The 24,326-nt window shown below is 45.9% G+C and overlaps 1 protein-coding gene across 1 annotated transcript; it reads left to right on the top strand.

Annotated features, from left to right (window-relative positions):
* Window positions 1-319: 319 nt before the first annotated feature.
* Window positions 320-23,807, top strand: PLEK2 (pleckstrin 2). Its single transcript, XM_007184325.3, has 9 exons — window positions 320-469; window positions 7,823-7,987; window positions 17,445-17,626; window positions 18,839-18,930; window positions 19,245-19,432; window positions 19,662-19,763; window positions 21,523-21,606; window positions 22,517-22,595; window positions 23,344-23,807. Exons 1-9 carry the CDS (start codon window positions 428-430, stop codon window positions 23,469-23,471), a joined length of 1,062 nt encoding a protein of 353 aa, XP_007184387.2. The 5' UTR covers window positions 320-427; the 3' UTR covers window positions 23,472-23,807.
* The last annotated feature ends 519 nt before the right edge of the window (window positions 23,808-24,326 follow it).

Raw genomic sequence — 24,326 nt, 5'->3', positions numbered from 1 at the left:
TCAGCTTAATTCCGTTAAGTATTAGTCAACGGCAATATACTAAGTGCCAGGCAAGTACCTGGTTAAGGCTGGGAGTGGAGGAAGATGGGCAAAGACGGGAAGAGTCAGAGGGGCAGAGCGCACTGGGGGAACCTGGATGGAGAAAGCCCGGGCGGGGGAGGCTCCGGGAGGCGACACGGGGGCGGGACTCCCCTGAGGACTAACCACGGACCCTAGGACACCTTCTGCGGGGAGACCACGTCAGGAATCCCGTCCAGGACTGACTTCCTGCCCGGGAGGCCCCGCGGCCTCGGGCTCTGGGCGCGGGCCAGCGGGGCGGCGCCGGCGCCGGATCAGAGGCGCTTCCTGGGCGCAGCGCGCGCCGAGCTGCGCGCGGAGGAGCGGGAGGCGCGGGACGGCGCACCGAGGAGGGCGCGTCGGCGGCGACATGGAGGACGGCGTGCTCAAGGAGGGCTTCCTCGTCAAGAGGGTGAGCGCAACGGAGCCTCTCCGGACACGGCCCGGGGCGGGCCCGCGGCGGGCGCCGGCTCACCTGAGCCACGATCGGGCGGCCTGGGGCCACGCTGGGAGGAGGCGCGTGTAGTGGGGAGAGCCGAGTGGACGGTGGTTGGGGGTGAGCTTTAGATAGAAAAGAGGGGCCAGGGCACAGGCGAGGAGGAGAATCCCGCTTGGCTAGGGCGTGTGGGGTGCAGGGGGCGGCTACTCGTAGTGGACAGCTTAGTTAAAACAACTTACTAAAATACGAAGCGTATAGGATTTAAATATGATGTATTAAAACAACGAAAGTGTGTTCGGTAGTCCCCAGCTCCCGTCCAGTTAATGCATCGTCTCCTATATTCTTCACAATAACCCGTGAGCGAGGAGGAAGCTTATGTTTCTTAAGCCCCTACAGTGCACCAGTCCTGGACGTTGTCTCCTTTCATCCTCCCAACAGTCCGACAGGTTGGTGGTCCCACATTACCCGCCCCCCCGCTTTCTTCAAGGGGAAAACGAAGCTCAAAGAGGTTAAGTAGCTCAGGATCTGGGCTAGTGGGTGATGAAACAGGATCAAACCCACTCAGGCTGACTCCAAACCGTTTTCTGCCCCACTGCAGGGTGGGTATTGTTATTCCTGTATTACAGATGAGGAAACAGGGGTAGAAAGATGAGATCGCTTGCCCAGAGCCCCAGGGCTAATAACAGCCGGGACTGGCACCTCCATCCTCGTTTCTTCCACATCACCCCGTGTGGCCTTTCCCACAGCAAGCAAGAGTCCACACAAAAACTCAACATATAGGATCAAGGTAGAACATGAATGAAAATGCAGCTGCAAGAGGAAATTAGATTTTTAAAAGTTCTTTTAACATTGATGTTCACACTAAACATTTATGCTAACCCTAACAGCAGAGCATAAAATCTGGGGATGAGCCTTTTGGCTCTTCTGAGTTTACAGCTTTGGGAGGGGGATGGATGAAGAGGGGTGAAGGGATTCGGCCTCCCCTGGCCACCAGATCAACCCTGAGGTCTCAAAGTCACTTTCTGTTCAATAGGAAATGCAGCCATGTTATTTTACACATTATTTGACATAGGAGGGCGGGTGTGTTGTTTGCTCAAAACTGTAAGCAGGAGGAGGTGTAGGAGGCTGTGCCGGATCAAGGGTCAGAGTGGATACAAGCAGGTACAAAATTCCACGCCTGTTTCATGCCACTGGGATTAAAGTGATAGGTTGGTCGCTCACAGTTTGTGGAGGCAGCTGCACCTTAGAGACACCACCTATGGGGAACTTTTCCTGCAGCTTATAAGGTGAGAGGGAGAGGGGTTTGGGCAGGGGGTTTTGGTGGGCATTGTTGATTGCTGGGATAGCCGAGCCCTGGTAGGGGCCTGTTGAGGACAAGCCCGTGCAGAGGGGCCCTTTGGGGCGTCCCCTTGTTCCTGGGGGTTACCTTATATGATTCCCCACCAACACCACCACCACGCAGAGTCAGGGGAGGGCTGGAGGGAAGGGAGGATGTGAGTTCTCTTCCGGATGGGCCACCCATTCCAGGGTGGCAGCTAAGGGAGTACAGGGTACAGGGAAGTGAGGACAGTCAACCAGGTCTGGCCCCAAAAGCCCACCGAGGGCCTTGGCTGAAATACCTAAAGCACATTCCAGCCAAACCCAAAGACAAGAGTTTGGAGCTGGAGCCTGACCCTGAGGCAAGCGGAAGCCACACCCTTTCCTACAAGGCAGGGATGGGGCCCCTGCCCCTGCTAACAGCCCCTGCCTACTGATCAGTCGGGCTTTCCCTCTCCCTCATTTCCCCTCTCCTCCTGGATGGCAGCAGCAGCCCCCGTGGCCACTGGAGGAGGTGCAGGGCTGTGACGGTGGGATTCCACAGATTCAGGGGGGGGTTTACGGTCCAGAAGTGGGGCAGGGCCCAAGCTGGAAACCCAGAGTACAGAACAGTCATCACCAGTGAGGGCAAAGCAGGAGACGGGCAGGGGCATGATGGATTTGGCTCTTAATCCAGCCCAGACAAGAAAGAAGCAAAGCTCCCGACAGAAATGCAGAGTGCTCACTTGGCCTGGCTTTACAAGGAGGGTGAGGGGGAAGGAAGGCGGATCTGTGTGGGTAGGACTGCTTGTGCTTTAAGAAGCAGCTGAAGCACTGAATCAGGCATTGCTGCCTGGCTCGTACCTCAGAAACAACACTCAGAAAATGACATGGCAGTGTCAACACGCTTTGGCCTAGAAATTTCATTTGTAGGACTCTATCCCCAGGAAATGCCATACAAGCTTTAGGAGCAAAGTGTTATTTCTGTAGTGAAAAAACTGGAAACTACCTATATGTCCCCCCAAATAAACAAATGATTACAAGTGAATTACAGTTATGCAGATGTTAAAAATGTTTATAATATTATAATCCAAAGAGTAAAAATATAAATGGTATGAGTAAGGAAAAAATTTGCTTGGAAGAAAAAAGCAAGAAGGCTAGAAGAAGTTTCGAAAGCTAAAGGTCTCAAATCAAGGTGTTCGCAGGGCCATACTCCCTCTGAAACCTGCAGGGGAGAATCCTTCCTTGTCGCTTTTGTTTCTTGTATTCGCAGGCTGTAAAGGAAACACGCAGATTTTTCCTTCCTGTGTAGGAAAAACCTAGCTCTTCCCCACTCTGTGTTTCTCTATCCTGTGGGGTTCCTTTACTTTTACACAGAACACTTCACTTCTGACTCTTCTGGTCACCAAATGTGTGGAGGTTTTTCCCTACACCAAGCAATTCTCTGCAACACCCGGTGTGTGTCCTACAATTTAACTCAGTGCTGACGCCATCTACTCAGAGACAGCGTTAGATCCCACAGCATAAGAGCTCAGTCCTACAAGACTGCTTCCCCAGCCCTCCCCCATGCCCCAACACACACACACACTTCAGACACCAGTCAAAAGCCCCGGTTGTCACCTGTGCTCTGACCAACTGGCTACAGATCAGAGGTTCCAGGGAAACACTTAACTTATGTTTATCAGCTTATTAAAGAATGTGATAAAGGAAAGAAATGAGCATCCAGATGGCAGAGATGTGTAGGGCAAGGTATGTGGGAAGGGGCCCAGAGCTTCTGTGCCCTCTCCGAGTGTACCACTCTCCCAGCACCCCTGTGTGTCCCCCAACCTGGAAACTCTCCAAATCCCATATTTCTGGGATCTTACGGAGGCGTCATCACGTAAGCATGATAGATTGTTAACTCCATTTTCAGCCCTTCTCTTTTCTCAAGAGAATGGGAGGGGGGCGCTGAATATTCCAAGCTTCTAATCATGGTGTGGTCTTTCCAGTGACCAGCCCTCACTCAGGAGCCCACCCAGAGTTGCTTCATTAGCACAAAAGATACTCCTGTCACCCAGGAAATTACAGGGGGTTCAGGAGATCTGTACCAAGAACCGGGGGCAGAGAGCAATATATTGCATTTTCTGTTATCTCACACAGGCACTCCTTGCTGTTCCTTGACTTGTAGATGCATCATTCTATCTCTGCCTCCATCATCACATGACTATCTTCTCCCTGTGTGTCTTTCAGTGTCCAAATTTTCCTCTTCATATAAGGACACCAATCATATTAGTGTTCTTAGGGCCACCCTAATGTAGTATGACTTCATCTTAACCTGATTACATCTGCAAAGACCCTATTTCCAAATAAGATCACATTCACAGTTCCCTGGGGTTAAGACTTCAATGTATCTTTTGGGGGGACATAATTCAACCCACAACAAATACTATCTCTGCTTCTTTGGGGTTATAGGGTCTTGGGCAAGACCTTTCTGGGCCTCAGTTTCCTCATCATTAAAGTTAGGGAGTATAGTATAGGCTTTTTCAAAGGGTCCTCCAGCTGTAACATTCTGTGCTTCTTTTTTTTAAATTAATTTATTTATTTTATTTTTATTTTTGGCTGCGTTGGGTCTTTGTTGCTGTGCGCCGGCTTTCTCTAGTTGCAGAGAGCAGCTAGTGGGGGCTACTCTTCATTGCGGTGCGCGGGCTTCTTATTGTGGTGGCTTCTCTTTGTTGCGGAGCACGGGCTCTAGGTACGCGGGCTTCAGTAGTTGTGGCACGTGGGCTCAGCAGTTGTGGCTCGTGGGCTCTAGAGCACAGGCTCAGTAGTTGTGGCGCACGGGCTTAGTTGCTCCGCGGCATGTGGGATCTTCCCAGACCAGGGCTCGAACCTGTGTCTCCTGCATTGGCAGGCGGATTCTTAACTACTGCACCACCAGGGAATTCCCATTCTGTGCTTCTTAAGCCCAGTCCTAGGGTTACATCCCAGCTTATGGACTCTCCTCCTTCCCCCTAAGGGGGCTCTAAGCCATTCATGGTCCAGCTGGCCTCTGGTCCCAGTCAGCCACTTACAGACAAGGAGCCTGGAGAGGGAGGAAGATTCCCAGGTGAAGGGAAGCCTGGGTTCTTTTTCAGTTTATACTACTGTATTTTTGGCCTCTGACACCATTTGCCTGCTGATTTTGGATGAGTCCCTTACGCCCTCTGATTATGGCGAAGCTTATTTGAGAAGCAGGGATAATGGGGCTTTCCTTCCCATTTTGTGGATTATTACAGTAACCTCCAGCTGAGCTGGCCGCTCCGGTCTGGCCGACCTTACTCAGCTGTTCTGCCCCGGTGTGGTCGGTTGATCTTTTTAACATGAACACCTACGCTTGTCATCCTTCTGCTTAAATGTCTTCAGGGACTCCCCTCTGGCCACAGTGAAGTCACCAGCTGCTCTGAGTTTTCTACCTACATAGTAGATTGTATCTCATCAGCCTTTCTTGGATTGCTCTCCTTTGCTGTCAGTCTGGATTCTTAGCTGCTCATAACATGGTCCACTCTAGCAAGTTTCAACAGAAGGGATTTCAGAGAGAATAATAAATATCAAATAACTCAGGAATATTTGGGAGGGCCAGGTACCATACAGCCAGAGATGATGCAGCCAGACAAAAATATCCAACAGCACCACCAGACGTTTCTTGTGGAAACGTCACTGCCGACACTGTTTGCCACTTGTCCCTGGTAACTCTGGGGACTGGGTGTCAGAAGAACCTGTCCTTCCACCACTATCCTGCCACCTTGGTGGCTGCCAAACATGCATCAGTGCCCCATGCACAGGGCTGGCAGCAACCCGGCCACCTCCCTGTTCCTTCCTGCCATCGATTCTGCGAAGTGTAGCATTTTGTCCAGGAAACGTAGCCCTATCTCTATTGGTTTGTTCTGCTCAACTTCTGTTGGTTACACTTCTCTCCCTAACATCTCCAGGCCCCTTTCTCCTTTCCGGTTGTTTTAGTTTATTAGGGCTGCTATAACTACCACAGACAGGACCACCTAAACAACAGAGATTTATTGTCTCACAGTTCTGGAGGTCGGAGTCTAAGGTCAAGCTGTTGGCAGGTTTGGTTTCCTCTGAGACCTCTCTCCTCGGCTTGTACGTGGCATCTCTTGCTGTGTGCTCACATGGCCTTTCCTCTGTGTGCATACCCCCCTGACATCTGCGTGTCCAAATTTCCTCTCCTCATGAAGACCCCAGTCAGATTGGATTAAGGCCCATCTAATGGCCTTATTTAACCTAATCACCCCTTTAAAGGCCCTGTCTCCAAATACAGTCACATTCTAAGGTAGTAGGGGGTTAGGGCTTCGACATATGAATGGGGAGGGGGGGATAATTCAGCTCAGAACACCTATGTTTTAAGGTTTAAGACTATTTTGCCCCCTCCCCTCCTCCGCCTCACACCGGCCCCCATGCCAGAGCCACACCTGTGTGCCAGCAACTGCCTTTACTGCTAATGCTGCGCCAGGACCCCCTCTGCAGGGATTGTTGGGCGAGGGGACTTGAGTCTGGGCTGTGTGGTCAGGTGTAGACCAGTGCTCACACAGTCAACTCCTTCGACAATTTTCGGTTCCCTAACACAGTCAGTACACGCACGCTGAGCGTGGAACAGAATTGCAGCACCACAGATGTGAGAACTGAAGGGGCCTTTGAAATTAATAAATGCTGGGTCAGGAAACCAGTGAATCGGGGACAGTCTCTGATTCAGATAAAGTGCATCTCTCTTGGTTAGAATCCAGCCCTAATTGGGCTCTGCTCTGGGAAACATGCCAAGAAAGTCACTTTCATGAGCGTGTACACAATCATTTCATTCTGATTCTTCAGCAGACATTCTCCCATCCGCTGTTCTGTTCTAGAAACGGACTCTCTGCCTTCACCTGACTGTCCTGTCCACTGGCTCCATGACCCACCTGAGAGCCCCCCAAACTCCCCTGCCTTTTAGGCCTGTCACAGCAGGCTAGGTAAAAATGTTAGGGTCCTTAACAATTTGTGGCTTCAACTTTACAAATTGCCCACATCCTTCAAGTAGCAATATTCTTTTTTTGGAATATATCCTAAGGAAAAAAAATTAAGAGATGCAGATCAAAATTTATGTGCAAGGATATTCATTGCAGAGTTGTTTATAATAGTGAAGAAAAGAAACAACCTCAGTTTCAAACAACAGGAGATGGACAAGGAAATGATGCATCCACCTAGTGGTCATTAAAAGACATGTTTTAAAGAAATTTAATGGTGTGAGAAGATGCTTGGCAAAGTCAGCAAAAGAAAAACTAGAAAATAAAACTCATATATGTAATATCCTGATTTTTAAAAAAACTAGAAAGTAAAAACTAAAAGGGAAAAAGACTGGAAGGAAATACAAAATGTTAACAATGGCTGTCTCCTAGTAGCAGGATCTTTTCTTCTGTTGACTTTGCAGTTTCTTTCAAGGCTTATAACCAAAAAAAAAGAACAGATGGGAACTAGAAAGTCAATGCCAAAGGTCTTTGTTACATACTCAAAAGAGATGACAAAGAGATCCAAAGCTCATGCTTTCTTCATGAAAATGAAAATAAAACATATGATTCTGAACTGGATCCTTTGGCTATTAAGGACATTATTGGGGTAATTGGTGAAACTTGAATGGAGTTTGTGGAACAGATGAAAATAATATAGTCATGTAAATTTCCTAACGTTGATGATTGTATTGTGGTTATGTTGGAAATACCCTTTTTATTTTTTGGTAGGAGTTACACCATAAAATACTGAGAAGTGATTGGAGCTTCATCACGTTAAAAACTAACTCTTAAACGCTTTTGTAAAAACGTTTATAATTTTCTTCGGCTTTTCTCTGAATTGAAACTATTTCAAAGTAAAAAAATAACATTAAGCTAAAAAAGAGAGATAATGCCGTCCCCTTATTGGAGAGTTGATCCCATGGCACAGTCTGGTCACCTGGGCCATGGGCCACCTCTCCCTGGACACCACGTTGTCCCCTCGGCCACCTCACCTCAGGGTTCTCCTGTCTGTCCTCAGGGTCACGTTGTCCACAACTGGAAGGTGCGATGGTTCATCCTTCGGCAGAACACGCTGCTGTACTACAAGCTCGAGGGGGGTCGGAAAGTGATCCCTCCCAAGGGCTGCATCCTTCTGGATGGCTGCACCATTACCTGCCCCTGCCTGGAGTATGAAAACCGACCAGTAAGTGAAGGCCCCCGCTTCCCAGCTCCTCCCTCCCACTCCCCGGACCCTCCCGTCTCTGGCCTCTTTGGTGAAGGTGGTGTGGGTCATGGGAAGAGCTGAGTTACTGAAAAACCTAGACTCAAATCCTGGCTGCATCACGTACCAGGCATGTGACCTTGGGCAAGTAACTGCATCTCTTCGAGCCTTAGTCCCTCATCTATAAAATGGGATAAAATAATGACACCTGACTCTGTCTCACGGCTGTGATGAGGATCATGAAGGTAATGGTGGGTCAAAACACCTTGTAGGCTAGGAGACACCACATACATGTGAATAATTACTGCTACTTGGGGTTCAATAGGATGACTTTCATCCCCCGAGGGGTACGTGTTCCAAAAGACCGGGGCAGCTTCAACTCTACCATCAAAAAAGAATCTGAATTAATCATTTACTGAGGGCCCGTTAAGTGCCAAGAAATTTGCTGGGCTTGGAGGTGTCAGGGAAGAAAATGGTAAGATTGCTTCTTTCAGTTAATGATCTTATTATGAAAGCAAGTGATTAACAGAAAAACATTCAGAGTTCCAAATGTTGGTACAAACATTATTAGCCGCAGAGAACACTGTATTGCTGAAGGGGAGGAAAACGCCATCATAGGCTGTCTGCTCAGGTACAGCTGTGAGAGGGATAGAGGTTTGGGCAAAGATCTGAAAGAGGAAAGAGGCAGAGGTTCCAGGCAGGTAGAAGGTCTTGGGTAAAAGTGAAGGGACAGTTAGGGATAAATTCGGAGATGAGGGTGGCCACTGTGGCCAAAGGGTATGTTCACTGAAGGAGTGGTGGGAGATTGGCTGGGGCCAGGTACAGGCAATAGGGAGCCATTGAAGGTCTTGACTGAGAGAAGGGGCTGGTGAAAACTCTCTTAGGAAGACCAAAATGAGGACCTAAGCTCAGTTCCTAATAAGATAACTAGTTCCATAAAGAAGAGATCTTACCATTTTCTTCTTTCTTATCATGTTTTTCTTCTTTGGCTCTTCTAGACAAATTGATGAATCTTCTAAGTATAAGAAAATATTAATGACAGTGAGTTCTGGGTAATGGGTTTACTGGTGTTTGTTTTGTACTCTTTTATAGTTTAAAATTTTTCTCAAATAGAAAACAAAAGGAGCTGTTAAAATAATCAGGCATGAAATGAGGCAGAAAGAAGGGATGAACATGAGGAAACATTATGAAGGAAACATTGACAGGACATCGTTGACTGGATGTTGAGGGCAAGGGAGAGGGAGGCATAGAATATCATTCCAGCCTAAGAGGCTGCAAAAGTGAAATGTCATTCTGTAATTTCCACTGCAAACCTGGAAATGCCACTGATTAAAAGAGACAGCATAGCTCTCCGTGGGGGTGGGATGGGACTGCTGGGGAGCGCTGAGCCTGGTGAAAGACCTGGGTCTGCATCTTCTTCCTTGTAGGATCATCAGACCAGACACAATGTCTGGGCACATAGCAGATGCTTAGTAAATGTTTGTTGAATAAATGCTTAATAAAAAAGAAAGATTTACAGATAAGTGAGACAGTTTTAAGAAGACAACCTAGTTTTCTAGGTGCATTTAAGACTCTGGGTCTCAATAAATTAAACCTTGGAACTTGTAGGTTAACTTTTTCTTGGGGGGTGGTAATTTTTAAAAATTGGAGTATAGTTGCTTTACAGTGTTGTGTTAGTTTCTGCTGTATGACGAAGTGAATCAGCTATATGTGTACATATATCCCCTCCCTCTTGGACCTCTCTCCCACCCACCCCCCATCCCACCCATCTAGGTTGTCACAGAACACCGAGCTGAGCTTGCTGTGCTTTATAGTATGTTCCCAATAGCTATCTATTTTACACATGGTGGTGCATACATGTCAATCCTAATCTCCCAGTTCATCTCACTCTCCCCTTCCCGCCCTGTGTCCACATGTCTGATCTCTACGTCTGTGTCTTTATTCTAGATTCCACATATATGCGTTAATATATGATATTTGTTTTTCTCTTTCTGACTTATTTCACTCTGTATGACAGACTCTAGGTCTATCCACATCTCTACAAATGACCCAATTTTGTTCCTTTTTATGGCTGAGTAATATTCCATTGTATGTATGTACCACATCTTCTTTATCCATTCATCTGTTGATGGACATTTAGGTTGCTTGCATGTCCTGGCTATTATAAATAGTGCTGTAAGGGCTTCCCTGGTGGCGCAGTGGTTGAGAATCTGCCTGCTAGTGCAGGGGACACGGGTTCGAGCCCTGGTCTGGGAGGATCCCGCGTGCCGCGGAGCGGCTGGGCCCGTGAGCCACAACTACTGAGCCTGCGCGTCTGGAGCCTGTGCCCCGCAACGGGAGGGGCCGCGATAGTGAAAGGCCCGCGCACCGCGATGAAGAGCGGTCCCCGCACCGCGATGAAGAGTGGCCCCCACTTGCCGTAACTAGAGAAACCCTCACACGAACTGAAGACCCAACACAGCCAATAAATAAATAAATAAATAAATAAATAAATAAATAAATAAATAAAAAAGAGGAAATATTTAAAAAAAAAAATAGTGCTGTAATACACATTGGGGTACATGTGTCTTTTTGAATTATGGTTTTCTTGGGGTATAAGCCCAGCAGTGGGATTGCTGAGTCATGTGGTAGTTCTATTTTTAGTTTTTTAAGGAACCTCCATACTGTTCTCCATAGTGGCTGTATCAATTTACATTCCCACCAACAGTGCAAGAGGGTTCCCTTTTCTCCACACCCTCTCCAACATTTACTGTTTGTAGATTTTCTGATGATGGCCATTCTGACCAGTGTGAGGTGATACCTCATTGCAGTTTTGATTTGCATTTCTCTAATAATTAGTGATGTTGAGCATTTTTCATTTGCCTCTTGGCCATCTGTATGTCTTCTTTGGAGAAATCTCTGTTTAGGTCTTCTGCCCATTTTTGGATTGGGTTCTTTGTTTTTTTGATATTGAGCTGCATGAGCTGTTTGTATATTTTGGAGATTAATCCTTTGTCAGTTGCTTCATTTGCAAATATTTTCTCCCATTCTGAGGGTTGTCTTTTCATCTTATTTATGGTTTCCTTTGCTGTGCAAAAGCTTTTAAGTTTAATTAGGTCCCATTTGTTTATTTTTGTTTTTATTTTCATTACTCTAGGAACTGGGTCAAAAAAGGTCTTGCTGTGATTTATGTCAAAGAGTGTTTTTCCTATGTTTTCCTCTAAGAGTTTTATAGTGCCCAGCCTTACATTTAGGTCTTTAATCCATTTTGAGTTTATTTTTGTGTATGGTGTTAGGTAGGGTTCTAATTTCATTCTTTTTCATGTAGCTGTCCAGTTTTCCCAGCAAAGAGACTGTCTTTTCTCCATTGTATTTTCTTGCCTCCTTTTCATAGATTAGTTGACCTTAGGTGCGTGGGTTTATCTCTGGGCTTTCTATCCTGTACCATTGATCTATATTTCTGTTTTTGTGCCAGTACCACACTGTCTTGATTACTGTAGCTTTGTAGTATAGTCTGAAGTTGGGGAGCCTGATTCCTCCAGCTCTGTTTTTCTTTCTCAAGATTGCTTTGGCTATTCGAGTTCTTTTGTGTTTCCAAACAAACTGTAAAATTTTTTGTTCTAATTCTGTGAAAAATGTCACTGGTAATTTGATAGGGATCACATTGAATCTGTAGATTGCTTTAGGTAGTATTGTCATTTTCACAATATTGATTCTTCCAATCCAAGAACACAGTATGTCTTTGCATCTGTTTGTGTCATCTTTGATTTCTTTCATCAGTGTTTTATAGTTTTCTGAGTACAAGTCTTTTGAGTTGTTAGGTAGGTTTATTCCTAGGTATTTTATTCTTTTTGTTGCAATGGTAAATGGGATTGTTTCCTTAATTTCTCTTTCTGATCTTTCATTGTTAGTGTTTAGGAATGCAAGAGATTTCTGTGCATTAATTTTGTATCCTGCTACTCTACCAAATTCATTGATTAGCTCTAGTCGTTTTCTGGTGGCATCATTAGGATTTTCTATGTATAGTATCATGTCATCTGCAAACAGTGATGGTTTTACTTCTTCTTTTCCAATTTGTATTCCTTTTATTTCTTTTTCTTCTCTGATTGCCATGGCTGGGACTTCCAAAACTATGTTGAATAAGAGTGGCGAGAGTGGACAGCCTTGTCTTGTTCCTGATCCTAGGGGAAATGCTTTCAGTTTTTCTCCATTGAGAATGATGTTTGCTGTGGGTTTGTCATATATGGCCTTTATTATGTTGAGGTAGGTTCCCTCTATGCCCACTTTCTGGAGAGTTTATCATAAATGGTTGTTGAATTTTGTCAAAAGCTTTTTCTGCATCTATTGAGATGATCCTATGGTTTTTATTCTTTAATTTGTTAATATGGTGTATCACATTGATTGATTTGCATATATTGAAGAATCCTTGCATCCCTGGGATAAATCCCTCTTGATCATGGTGTATGATCCTTTTAATGTGTTGTTGGTTTCTGTTTGCTAGAATTTTGTTGAGGATTTTTGCATCTATATTCATCAGTGATATTGGTCTGTAATTTTCTTTTTTGTGTATGGTATCTTTATCTCTTTTCGGTATCAGGGTGATGGTGGCCTCGTAGAACAAGTTTGGGAGTGTTCCTCCCTCTACAATTTTTTGGAAGAGTTTGAGAAGTAGAGGTGTTAGCTGTTCTCTAAATGTTTGATAGAATTAGTCTGTGAAGCCATCTGGTCCTGGACTTTTATTTGCTGGGCGATTTTTTAATTACAGTTTCAGTTTCATTACTTGTGATTGGTCTGTTTATATTTTCTAATTCTTCCTGGTTCAATCTTGTAAAGTTGTACCTTTCCAAGAATTTCTCCATGTCTTCCAGGTTGTCTATATTATTGGCATATAGTTGCTTGTAGTAGTCTTTTATGATCCTTTGTATTTCTGTGGTGTCAGTTGTAATTTCTCCTTTTTCATTTCTAATTTTGTTGATTTGAAACCTCTCACTTTTTTTTCTTGATGAGTCTGGCTAAAGGTTTATCTATTTTGTTTATCTTCTCAAAGAACCAACTTTTTTGATCTTTGCTATAGTTTTCTTCGTTTCTATTTCATTTACTTCTGCTCTGATCTTTATGATTTCTTTCCTTCTACTACGTTGGGGTTTTTTTTGTTCTTCTCTCTCTAGTTGCTTTAGGTGTAAGGTTAGATTGTTTAGATTGTTATATTGTTATATTGTTAAATTGTTAGATTGTTTATTTGAGATTTTTCTTATTTCCTGAGGTGAGATTGAATTGCTATAAACTTCCCTCTTAGAACTGCTTTTGCTGCATCCCATAGGTTTTGGGTTGTTGTGTTTTCATTGTCATTTGTTTCTATGTATTTTTTTATTTCCTCTTTGACTTCTTCAGTGATCTCTTGGTTATTTAGTAGTGTATTGTTTAGCCTCCATGTGTTTGTGTTTTTTGCAGTATTTTTCCTGTAATTGACTTCTAATCTCATAGCGTTGTGGTCAGAAAAGATGCTTGATATGATTTCAGTTTTCTTAAATTTTCCGAGGCTTGATTTGTGACCCAGGATGTGATCTATCTTGGAGAATGTTCCATGTGTACTTGAGAAGAAAGTGTATTTTGCCACTTTTGAGTGGAATGTCCTATAAATATCAATTAAATCTATCTGGTCTATTGTGTCATTTAAAGCTTGTGTTTCCTTATTTATTTTCTGTCTGGATGATCTGTCCATTGGTGTAAGTGAAGTGTTAAAGTCCCCCACTATTATTGTGCTACTGTTGATTTCCCCTTTTATGGCTGTTAGCATTTGCCCTATGTATTGAGGTGCTCCTATGTTGGGTGCATAAATATTTACAGTTGTGATATCTTCTTGGATTGATCCCTTGATCATCATGTAGTGTCCTTCCTTATCTCTTGTAACAGTCTTTATTTTAAAGTCTATTTTATCTGATATGAGTATTGCTACTCCAGCTTTCTTTTGATTTCCATTTGCATGGTATATCTTTTTCCATCCCCTCACTTTCAGTCTGTATGTGTCCGTAGGTCTGAAGTGGGTCTCTTGTAGACAGCCTATGTATGGGTCTTGTTTTTGTATCCATTCAGCCAGTCTGTGTCTTTTGGTTGGAGCATTTAATCCATTTACATTCAAGGTAATTATTGATACGTATGTTCCTATTACCATTTTCTTAATTGCTTTGGGTTTGTTTTTGTGGGTCTCTTTCTTCTCTTGTGTTTCCCTCCTAGAGAAGTTCCTTTGCTGTAAAGCTGGATTGGTGGTGCTGAATTCTCTTTGCTTTTGCTTGTCTGTAAAGCTTTTGATTTTTCTGTCGAATCTGAATAAGATCCTTGCTGGGTAGAGTAATCTTGGTTGTAGGTTTTTCCCTTTCATCACTTTAAATATATCCTGCCACTCCCTTCTGGCCTGCAGAGTTTCTGCTGAAAAATCCAATGATAACCTTATGGGGATTCCCTTGTATGTTATTTGTTGCTTTTCCCTTGCTGCTTTTAATATTTTTTCTTTGAATTTAATTTTTGTTAGTTTGAGTAATATGTGTCTTGGTGTGTTTCTCCTTGGGTTTATCCTGTATGGGACTGTCTGCACTTCCTGAACTTGGGTGGCTATTTCCTTTCCCATGTTAAGGAAGTTTTTGACTATAATCTCTTCAAATATTTTCTCAGACCCTTTCTCTTTCTCTTCTTCTGGTACCCCTATAATTTGTATGTTGGTGCGTTTAATGTTGTCCCAGAGGTCTCTGAGACTGTCCTCACTTCTTTTCATTCGTTTTTCTGTATTCTGCTCCTCAGCAGTTATTTTTGCCATTTTATCTTCCAGTTCATTTATTCATTCTGCTTCAGTTATTCTTCTATTGATTCCTTCTAGTGTATTTTTCATTTCAGTTATTGTGTTGTTCATCACTGTTTGTTTGGTCTTTAGTTCTTTTAGGTCCTTGTTAAACATTTCTTGTATTTTCTCAATCTGTGGCTCCATTGGATTTCCGAGATTTCAGATCATCTTTACTATCATTACTCTGAATTCTTTTTCACGTAAGTTGCCTATTTCCTCTTCATTTATTTGGTCTTGTAGGTTTTTACCTTGCTCCTTCGTCTGTAACATATTTTTTTGTTGTCTCATTTTTTTTTTTGATGGGTGGGGCTGTGTTCCTGTCTTACTGTTTGTTTGGCCTGAGGCATCCAGTACTGGAGTTTGCAGGCAGTTGGATAGAGCTGGGTCTTGGTGCCAAGATGAGGACCTACAGGAGATCTCACAACGATTAATATTCCCTGGAGTCTTAGGTTCTCTGTTAGTCCAGCGGTTTGGGCTTAGTGCTTCCACCACAGGAGCTCAGGCCCAACCCCTCACCTGGGAATCAAGATCCCTCAAGCCGCGCAGTGCAGGCAAAAAAAAAAAAAAAAAAAAAAAAAAAACAGTAATAAAAAATAAAATAAAATTAGAAAAATTAAAAATGTATTAGGAAAAATAAAAATATAAATGAAACAACCACAAGGCAAAAACAGAACCACAACAACAGCCAAAAAAAAAAGAAGCCTGGAAAAGGCCTTGGTGGGGGGCGGAGCTTAGGTGCAGCATGGCTGGAGGGGGTCCCAGAGGACTGAGGTTTAGGTCCAGGGCCCCAGCAGGCTCTCTGGGGCTTGAGCAGGCAGGGGAGACACTAGCCTCATTCCCCTCCGATCCCCCAATACCCCAAAGGTCTCTCCCCATCCCTGCTAATCCCTGCTCCATGGGTGGGCTCCTCCAATCTTGGGAACCCCTCCCTTCCCCCAGCCACCCCTCAGGGGTGCCAGTCCCATCCCGCCTCCACTTTTCCTCCCCTTCCCCTTCCCCCCAACATCCTACCCGGTTGCTCGGGGATTCCTCCCGTCCCTTTAGGTTTCCAAGGTCCCTGACCAGTTCCTGGTAGGGGCCCTAGTTGTGAGGAGACGCGAACTCCACCTCTTCCTACTCCATCTTGACTCCTCCTCCCCTATAGGTTAACTTGTTGACCTGATACCACTTCATAGTCTTTAAGGAACAGTGGAGAGCAGAAGTGCTGGTAGAACAGGCTGGTGATAGGAAAACTTTGTTCTGTGTTTCAAAAAAGGAGACAAGTTGCTAGCTGGAGCTGTGAACTTCTTGCTAATTCTACGTAAAATTCTCAAACAGAGAAAGTTGTCATCTGCCAGTTCATGACTACTTGAGGGGGAATAAGCCAAGAGGAGTCAGTAGGTTCACTAAGAACAAGTTATAAAGTGTATCATCTGTGTGTGTGTGTGTGTGTGTGTGTGGTTAATTTATTTTTAATTAGGGAAGCTATAAAAAAGTGTGTCTGGATTTCATGTGGAACTTTATAATCTCTCCTGTGATCTTTTCATTAAAATGGCAAACTACAGACTGACAGGGTGCTGGTTGAACTCATCCTTCCACGATGTTGATGAGTGAATCCATGTTAACTTGGAGGAACGGCTTCATGGTACTCTTTGGGACCGTGAGCCCACCTTGTCTTATCCATTTTTGCTGTTTAGGTGAAGGAATTGATGAAGTTTGCAAGCAAAGCAAGGTGGGAGCTAATACATTGGAAAACAGAACCTGAATGAGACGGAATCCCTCTGTTTTCCAACAGAAGTTGTGAGCCCAGTCTACTCAGATGACATTTAGTAGGATCAAAATGCAAAATCTCACAATGTCTGAAAAAAACCCCTAAATGCCCATTTAAAAGATGGAGGAGATGTGGCCCACCTGAAAAAGACTCTCAGCTGACTGTACAGAGCATCAAGCCCTGAAGATGCCACTGCTAATGAGACCTCAAGCCCGTGCTGCCTTATACCCCCAGACCTTCCCTGGAGCAGTTTGTTCCATTCCGAGGGTCATATTTTATGAGAATGTTGAACCAACTGCAGAACATTTAGCAGGGCATAAACTGGTTGAGAAAGTTTAAACAGTATCATATGAGGAACGTGTGAAAGACTTGGGATGATTAGACCCGATTAGAAAGAGGATGAAAAGGAGCAGAACTAACAGTTCCTTCAAGGTAGGCATTAATAGCCTCATATGACAGGTGAAGGAACTGAGAGTCAGTGGGTCCTTTAACGTGCCCAAACGTCCATAGCTAAGTATCCATATCAGTCTGACCTGGAAGCCTGTGCATTTCCCACTTCAGCACAGGGGCTGTCATAGGAGGTGAGCTCAATCTATGTGGTTCTAGAAGGCAGAATCAGGAGCAGAGAGACCAAGTGCCCAGGAAGCAGACCCTATGCTAATGAGTCTGTCCAAAGGGGAAAGGTGGTGAGCTCCCCGTCACTGGAGGTGTACAAGCAAATCTTTTAAAGACCACCAGCTGGGGTGTGGTTGAGTGGTTGGGCACTTGGCAGTCACTGGACCACGTGGCCTCCCAGATTCGCCTCGGTTCTGTCATTTTAGCTGCCCAGCCAGCATTCTCTTGCCTGCTTGGTCTGACTGGCTGTCTTCCCACAGCTCCTCATTAAGCTGAAGACTCAAACATCCACGGAGTACTTCCTGGAGGCCTGTTCTCGAGAGGAGAGGGACGCCTGGGCCTTTGAGATAACAGGAGCTATTCATGCGGGGCAGCCGGGGAAGGTCCAACAGCTCCACATATTGAAGAACTCCTTCAAGCTGCCCCCTCACATCAGCCTGCAGTGAGTGCCTGGGCCCTGCCCTTGCCCTACCTGGCTTGGCTGCAGACTCTTCTGTCTGTGTGCAGCGGGGATGCAGGGTTGGGGTGGGGTTTGGCGGGGGGAGCGGCCTGTGGCTGTTACCCTGGCCTGACTGGTACCACCATTGTGCTTCAGGGCCTTTCGCTGTCACTGTCCTGTTTACATTGTTTTCTCTGCCTGGGAGTGGCCCTACCTACCTGCCCTGGGAACCTCTTGGGGCCTCTGCTGCTCCTGCCCCCCTCAGTGTCTTGACACCCTCTCTTCAGTTTCAGCCAGGGTGCTCAGGGCTATGTGACAGCTCCCCAGGAATCTCTGCTCACCCAAGTCATTAGTCTTGTTTGCAGCCTGGGGGCAAGAACGATGTGTTCTGGTAGCGGTTGCATTCTCGCTCTGTGGGATTCTTTATCCATTCACCCATTCATTCATTTATTCATTCATTCAAGAAACAGTTATTGAGTGCCTACTGCATGCCATACATTGCTCTAGGTGCTCAGGAGATGCAAATGAGAATAAACAAAGTCTCATCTCAGGGGCTTTCCAGCCCAAGTACATAAACAGAGAATGAGAAAAGATCTTCCATTGGTGACAGGAATCATCCCACAGAACAGAAGGAAAACAGTAGTGGAGGTGATACTATAAAGTAGGGACGGATGAAAGGAGTTCCCATCATGGAATCTCTTACATCAGCCCATCTGCAGGAAATACCCCCTAACCTTCCAGGCAGCAAAACTACCAAAAAGCTTCATACCAGGCTCTGGGATCTTGATTGTGCATCTAGGGTGCGGCTGAACCATGGTGAGTGCAAGGAGGACCAGTGGCAGATGGGTGTGGGTTCAAGTGATGGGTGACTTTGAGAAGTAGCTGGAGGAGTTTGAACTTTATGCAGTAGATCATAGAGAATCATTACTGAACATTCTTTTGTTTCTAAATTAAAAGCCACAGCTCATTAGTTCTACTACAAAAGTAATACCTGTCTAGTCTAGAAATATTAGAACATTTAGATGAGCAAGAAGAAAAAGAAACGTCCCCAAATCCTACCTCTCAAATTCTGATGCATAATGGAATACCCCTTTTTTTGCGATGTGTATCATTCCATGTGCCATGTGCTTTATACCCTTAGCAACGACTCTTGGACCCTCCCTCATACCTGTTAGTGTGACAAGGGTCCCTCTCCTTTGCCTTCCTTCCGTGTAGTCGCATTGTGGACAAGATGCACGACAGCAGCAGCGGAATCCGGCCAAGCCCCAACATGGAGCAGGGAAGTACCTACAAAAAGACCTTCATAGGTGAGCCTCCCCTCTCGGGGGCTGGGCCAGGCACTGGAAACCTGGGGCTTGGTGATCCGGGACTCAGTGTGCTTGACCGGCTTGTGTTGAGGCCAGAGCTGCCTGCCAGCCAAGGGGCTGGCCTGAGATGGCCACATGTGAGTGCGGCCACAGCTCTGAGCAGCAGGTGGGGCCTTCGGTCTGCTCTAGGGCAGAGCCCCAAGGCTATACCAGGCTGCCCAAGAGGTCAGCGTCAATGAGGTCACAGCCAAGCACCCTGAGGAAGCTGGCCTGGAGCCTGTCGTCTGACGGGCGCTGCCCTTGCCCTGATGCAGGCTCCTCCCTGGTGGACTGGCTCATCTCCAACAACTTTGCAGCCAGCCGTCTGGAGGCTGTGACCCTGGCCTCCATGCTCATGGAGGAGAACTTCCTTAGGCCGGTAGGCACCCGAAGCACGGGAGCCATTCGCTCTGGGGATCTGGCTGAGCAGTTCCTGGATGACTCCATGGCCCTGTACACTTTTGTAAGTTAAGGAGTGGGTTCCTGTTGCCACAGGGGCAGAGAGAGGAAGAGGCAACGGGGGGTGGCGGGGGTCCACAGTCACGGGTGAGAGGCCAAGGCTGGGGGAACAGCTTCACCCCAGGTGGAGTGGGTTTTCTGTATGGAGGCTTTTCTTTTCCCCCGCGGTAGCCTCCACAGCCTAGAACTAGGACCTTTCGGTGACAGAGTTCTTGCTCTCTCCTTCCCGCTAGGCTGAGAGCTCCAAGAGGAAGATAAGCTCCAAGGAAGAAATCAGTCTCAGCACCGTGGAGTTAAGTGGCACAGTGGTAAAGCAAGGCTATCTGACCAAACAGGTATGGCCGCCTTGGAGGGGGGAGCAGATGGGCAGTTCTCAAGCTCGGGGGAGGCAGGAATCCCCACAAAGGGCAGGAAGGGCTGAGACTGCCAGGGGCACTAATTATCAGCAGAACCTGCTAAAGTCAGGGTCCAGTGGTAGCCACCGGGAGCAAATCAAGGGGCATGCACGTGTCCACTCGCACATACACGAGCCCCAGACAAGGGGGCGTTCCAGGAAAAGTGCACACAAGTAGTTATCACAGCATTAGAAAACAATGCCTCTGTCACTGCCCAGTTCACTTATTTGTCTGGAAGGGCATTGCCTACTGGTTGGCATTTTGCCTTTGCTGGCTTTCGGCTCCCTGAGGCTTCCTGGGGTCTCTGCCTGCTTTTGTGGGACTCTGCCTGCCCCCTTGAGAAGTATTTTCTCCACCTACTTCGGTAGGTTGAAGGTGAAATTCTACAGTGTAATCTCCGTGTTTAAAAACTGACCATGGCCACTGCTCCTACCATGTTGGGAGAGCGGCCACGTTAAGCGGGGACAGCCGGGTCACAGTCACACCTGCGGCATGTCCACCTGTGTCTGCAAACCAAGCTGCCGCGTCCCGGCACCTGAGGTGTAAGCCAATCTCCTACACACCTCTTGTGTCTGTGCGCTCCTGACACGCCACGTGAATGTGTGCGTCTGTACAACGCTGCTCAGCACCGTTCGCATCTTCTTGGAGCACTCGTTGTCATTGTCACCTGCTTCTTGTGTATCAGGATCCCCTTCTGCTCTTAGATTGCTTACCGTCCACGTAACTGCCTGTTTATTCCAAGGGCTCTGCTTCTGCTGGGCCTGAAGGGAGTCTGGTGAGGGGAGGTAGTGAGGTCCTGGGAGAGGAGGAGGCTGTGGGAGGGACTTGGGGTGCTCCAGGCTAGAGGGCTAAGGAAGCTTTGTGATCTAGGGGTGAAGCCACAATCACACGCACGGCAGTATCTTCCACGCTTAGATTTAAACATATAATTGATTGTTTCTTACTCTTTTTTTTTTTTTTTTGCAGTAGAGTTGATTTACAAGATTGTGTTAGTTTTTGGTGTCCAGAAAAGTGATTCAGTTATAAATATATATATATACATATTCTTTTTCCTATTCTTTTCCATTGTGGTTTATTACAGGATATTGAATATAGTTCCCTGTGCTATACAGTAGGACCTTGTTGTTTATCTGTTTTATATATAATAGTTTGTATCTGCTAATCCCCAACTCCTAATTTATCCCTCCCCCACCCCCTTTCCCCTTTGGTAACCATAAGTTTGTTTACTACGCCTTACTCTTTTTCTGATGCAGAATGCCAAAGTGGTTTTCACTGTATATAAGTGCACATATATATACCTGTAGGTGTAGGTTTGTTTTCGGACTAAGTTGACGCTTAAAATTTGGTACCCTTGGGTTCAAGTTTGCCTGTGAGTTCTTGGTCCAGTTGAAACCTGTGACCTCCCTGTCCTCCGTGTGCCCTGAGTGGTGTCCAGGCAGTGCTCCCCCTTTCTTTCAGTGCTGACCCTCTTTGGCTGTGTCAACTAGGCTAAAGGTGACAGTGCTGTTGGTGAAGTGTCACTGAGCCGTGAAGCCCATGACACGTCACTGCAATCCCCAGGTCTCCAGGCTCTTTTGAGAAAGTTGTTCGTTGGAGCAGGCTGGCTGGGAGGTTCGAGGTTCCGCACTGGAGGCACGGAGGTGGGAGGAAGTGACTGAGAGCTGTCACCGATGAGCCTTGCACCCTCTCTTTGCCTCAGGGGCACAAGAGGAAAAACTGGAAGGTGCGGCGCTTTGTTCTGAGGAAGGACCCGGCTTTTCTGCATTACTACGACCCTTCCAAAGTGAGTGCCTTGTCATGCTCCCAGACACGTCTCTCCAGAGCAGAGCAGGCAGCTGGCTTCACCTCCGCCCTTCCTCCCAGCATCCCTACCATAACTCCCACCCACTATGCCTTTCCTTCCACAGTGCTAGCTAACCCCTCGCAGTCTGATCACTCCTTTCTTTCATCACATTGTTGCCTGCTCAGTGGATCCTGCTCAGTGGATCTACATTGTTTTGAGAGGAAAAGCGTCTTTCAGTTTCTCCAAAGCTGGCTGTGTGCCTAGGGAAGGTGAGGTGGGCTGATAAAGAGACTCCTAACTGGTGCTTTCTAGTCTCTTTTCACCCCTTTCCACCCAAAGAGTCCATGCATTCTGCCCCCTCAACCTCATGTCCCCACCAACGTTTTGAAAGGTTTCTTTTCCCATTTAATATTTAAGCCATAATTCTTGAGTTTCAGATAATAAGTATTACTGCATGCTGGGTTTGATCTAATTCCAATCAGAAGAAAATAAAAATGTCCTTTTAGTCAGCCTGTTCAGCCTTGTCTTGGTAGATGTATTCATCTGTTTTTTGAAATAAGAATGGATGTTCCTCCCTTGCTGAGCTTCAGTCAGGAACCCCACCCTAAGCTGAGAAACTGAAGGAGGTTGAAAGAGCCCCCCACCCCGGGACCCTGCTAGACCACAGGGAGGGCCGAGGGACAGGGAGGAGAGGGGCACTATGCAGCTGGCTGTGGAATGAAGAAGCCCAGACTTCCTCGCTGGTGCAGACAACTTGCCATGTGATGTCCAAGTTCAGCCTCAACTGCTGTTACAAATGACTCTCACAGACTACTTTAGCAGGCTAACTGCGGGTGGTTATAGATGAGAGGGTGACTCTTCTTTTTTGTGCCTTCACACAGTTCCTAATCAGGTCTCCTTTCCTTTGCAGGAAGAGAACCGGCCAGTGGGTGGGTTTTCTCTTCGTGGTTCACTCGTATCTGCTCTGGAGGATAATGGCGTTCCCACTGGTAAGGGGCAACTTTGGCCCTGGCCTGATCTCGGGGGCCTCCCTCCTGTGCTCTCAGTTAACACTCTGCTGATGAAGGGCTAAGCTGTGAGGGCTGATGGGCTTTCTCAGCGAGACGATGAATAGTGTGAGCTTTGAAGCCAATTAGAGAAAGGGCAAGTGGGGTGTTCTTAGTGTGTTAACAACACAACTAAATGACCCTTGTCTTTAATATTCTTTCCCATCCTTTTCTGTGCTTACTGGCCCATAGGCTTCCACCTAAGAACAGTAGCTTACAGTAGTGCTTAAGGATTGACAACACACTATTAGCACACTAATTTCACAATAGACAGTTGAGGTAAGAGGATAGTATTCTTCTTAACTTACGGATGTAGAGATTGAGGTTCAAAGAAGTTAAACAATTCAAGTCAAATCCCACATCTGTGTCTGGTTTTAACATAAACATACTGGACTCTTTGATGTGAGTTAGACTGTAGACCTGTGGTTTGCATAGGGGGCAGGCCAAGAGGGCTTCCAAGAACGTCCAGACATAGCACTGGCAGGCCTTAAGGCACAGGTGAGGGAGAGGGGATGGACCGGAGGAATAGAGGAAAGCACACATCTGGTGGGATTTCCTAACCGTACACATTTGTACTAAGAAATACTTCATGATATGTGTTTTTGTCTGTGTCTCAGTTGACTTTCAGCTACTCCCAGCTGAAAGCAGACATGGATGTTCACTCGCTGATGTTTTTTTTCTTCCTGCCTAGGGGTTAAAGGGAATGTCCAGGGAAATCTCTTCAAAGTGATTACTAAGGATGACACACACTATTATATCCAGGCCAGCAGCAAGGCTGAGCGTTCAGAGTGGATTGAAGCTATCAAAAAGCTAACGTGACAAGGACCTGAGGGAACGGGAGCAGGATTCCTCCCTCTTAATAGATGACACAGGATTTCCTGGAAAATGGGAATGTGTTAGGACTTTTAGCTTTTTCTATTTTGTACTGCTTTGGAGTGAGATTGGTGAACAGTTCCTTAGATTACAGTCGGCAGTGGTGCTATTTCCTTCCCCACCTTCAAAGTTAACATGGAAATGCTAGAATAGACATTAGGCATCAGCATCTTGACTTCCACCCATCATCACAACCAGCCATTCCTTGGGTACCAAAGTAGGTTTCCCTTGTCACACTAACTGGCCACGTTGTAATACTAAATAAAACACTATAGTCTCATGGTGGTGCTCTCTGAAATGCTGTCAGCAACTCATTCTTTGGAATGAATAAAAATTGATATTTGTTCCTGGCTATTAGAATTCCTATACCGTTTTAGTTTTCAAAGGTTTTGCATGCTTAAGGCTATACGAATTATTAGACAAGCTGATTATAAAAACATCTCAAGTGATCTGTCACTAAAACGTGCCTCATCTTAAAGTGGGGATGGGGGCAAAATTTTGAAAATATCGTTTTGCTTTGAAAAATAAGCCTTCGTATTATACGTTGCAGAAAAGAAATCATGGACTCGGACAGATTAGTCACACATACAAAAAAAGTAAAATTACAGCTTTTCTGTGGGGAAAAAATGTCATTTAGATAGACACAGAGCAGGAGCTTGCTGAAGGACAGGAACAGGAGCTCTCTAAAGGACACAGAAAGATGTCAATGGGAAAAGAATTAAATCAAGGCATGAAATTTTGGGTTTTAGAATGAAGATTAATGGAGACAAATAGGTACCAAGAAGCTTCACCAGTTAGGAG

The sequence above is a fragment of the Balaenoptera acutorostrata genome, chromosome 3, assembly GCF_949987535.1.
Source record: "Balaenoptera acutorostrata chromosome 3, mBalAcu1.1, whole genome shotgun sequence".
NCBI lineage: Eukaryota > Metazoa > Chordata > Mammalia > Artiodactyla > Balaenopteridae > Balaenoptera > Balaenoptera acutorostrata.
The sequence above is the reverse complement of the archived record's forward strand: the minus strand, read 5'-3'. Positions and strand labels throughout refer to the sequence as shown.

What these genes read in the sequence shown, in the direction of transcription:
- PLEK2 (XM_007184325.3), top strand. Translation starts at nt 428, where the DNA reads ATGGAGGACGGCGTGCTCAAGGAGGGCTTCCTCGTCAAGAGG. An exon ending in AGGGCTTCCTCGTCAAGAGG is followed by an intron (nt 470 to 7,822) that starts GTGAGCGCAACG and finishes GTCTGTCCTCAG; the next exon opens with GGTCACGTTGTCCACAACTG. An exon ending in ATTACTACGACCCTTCCAAA is followed by an intron (nt 21,607 to 22,516) that starts GTGAGTGCCTTG and finishes TTTCCTTTGCAG; the next exon opens with GAAGAGAACCGGCCAGTGGG.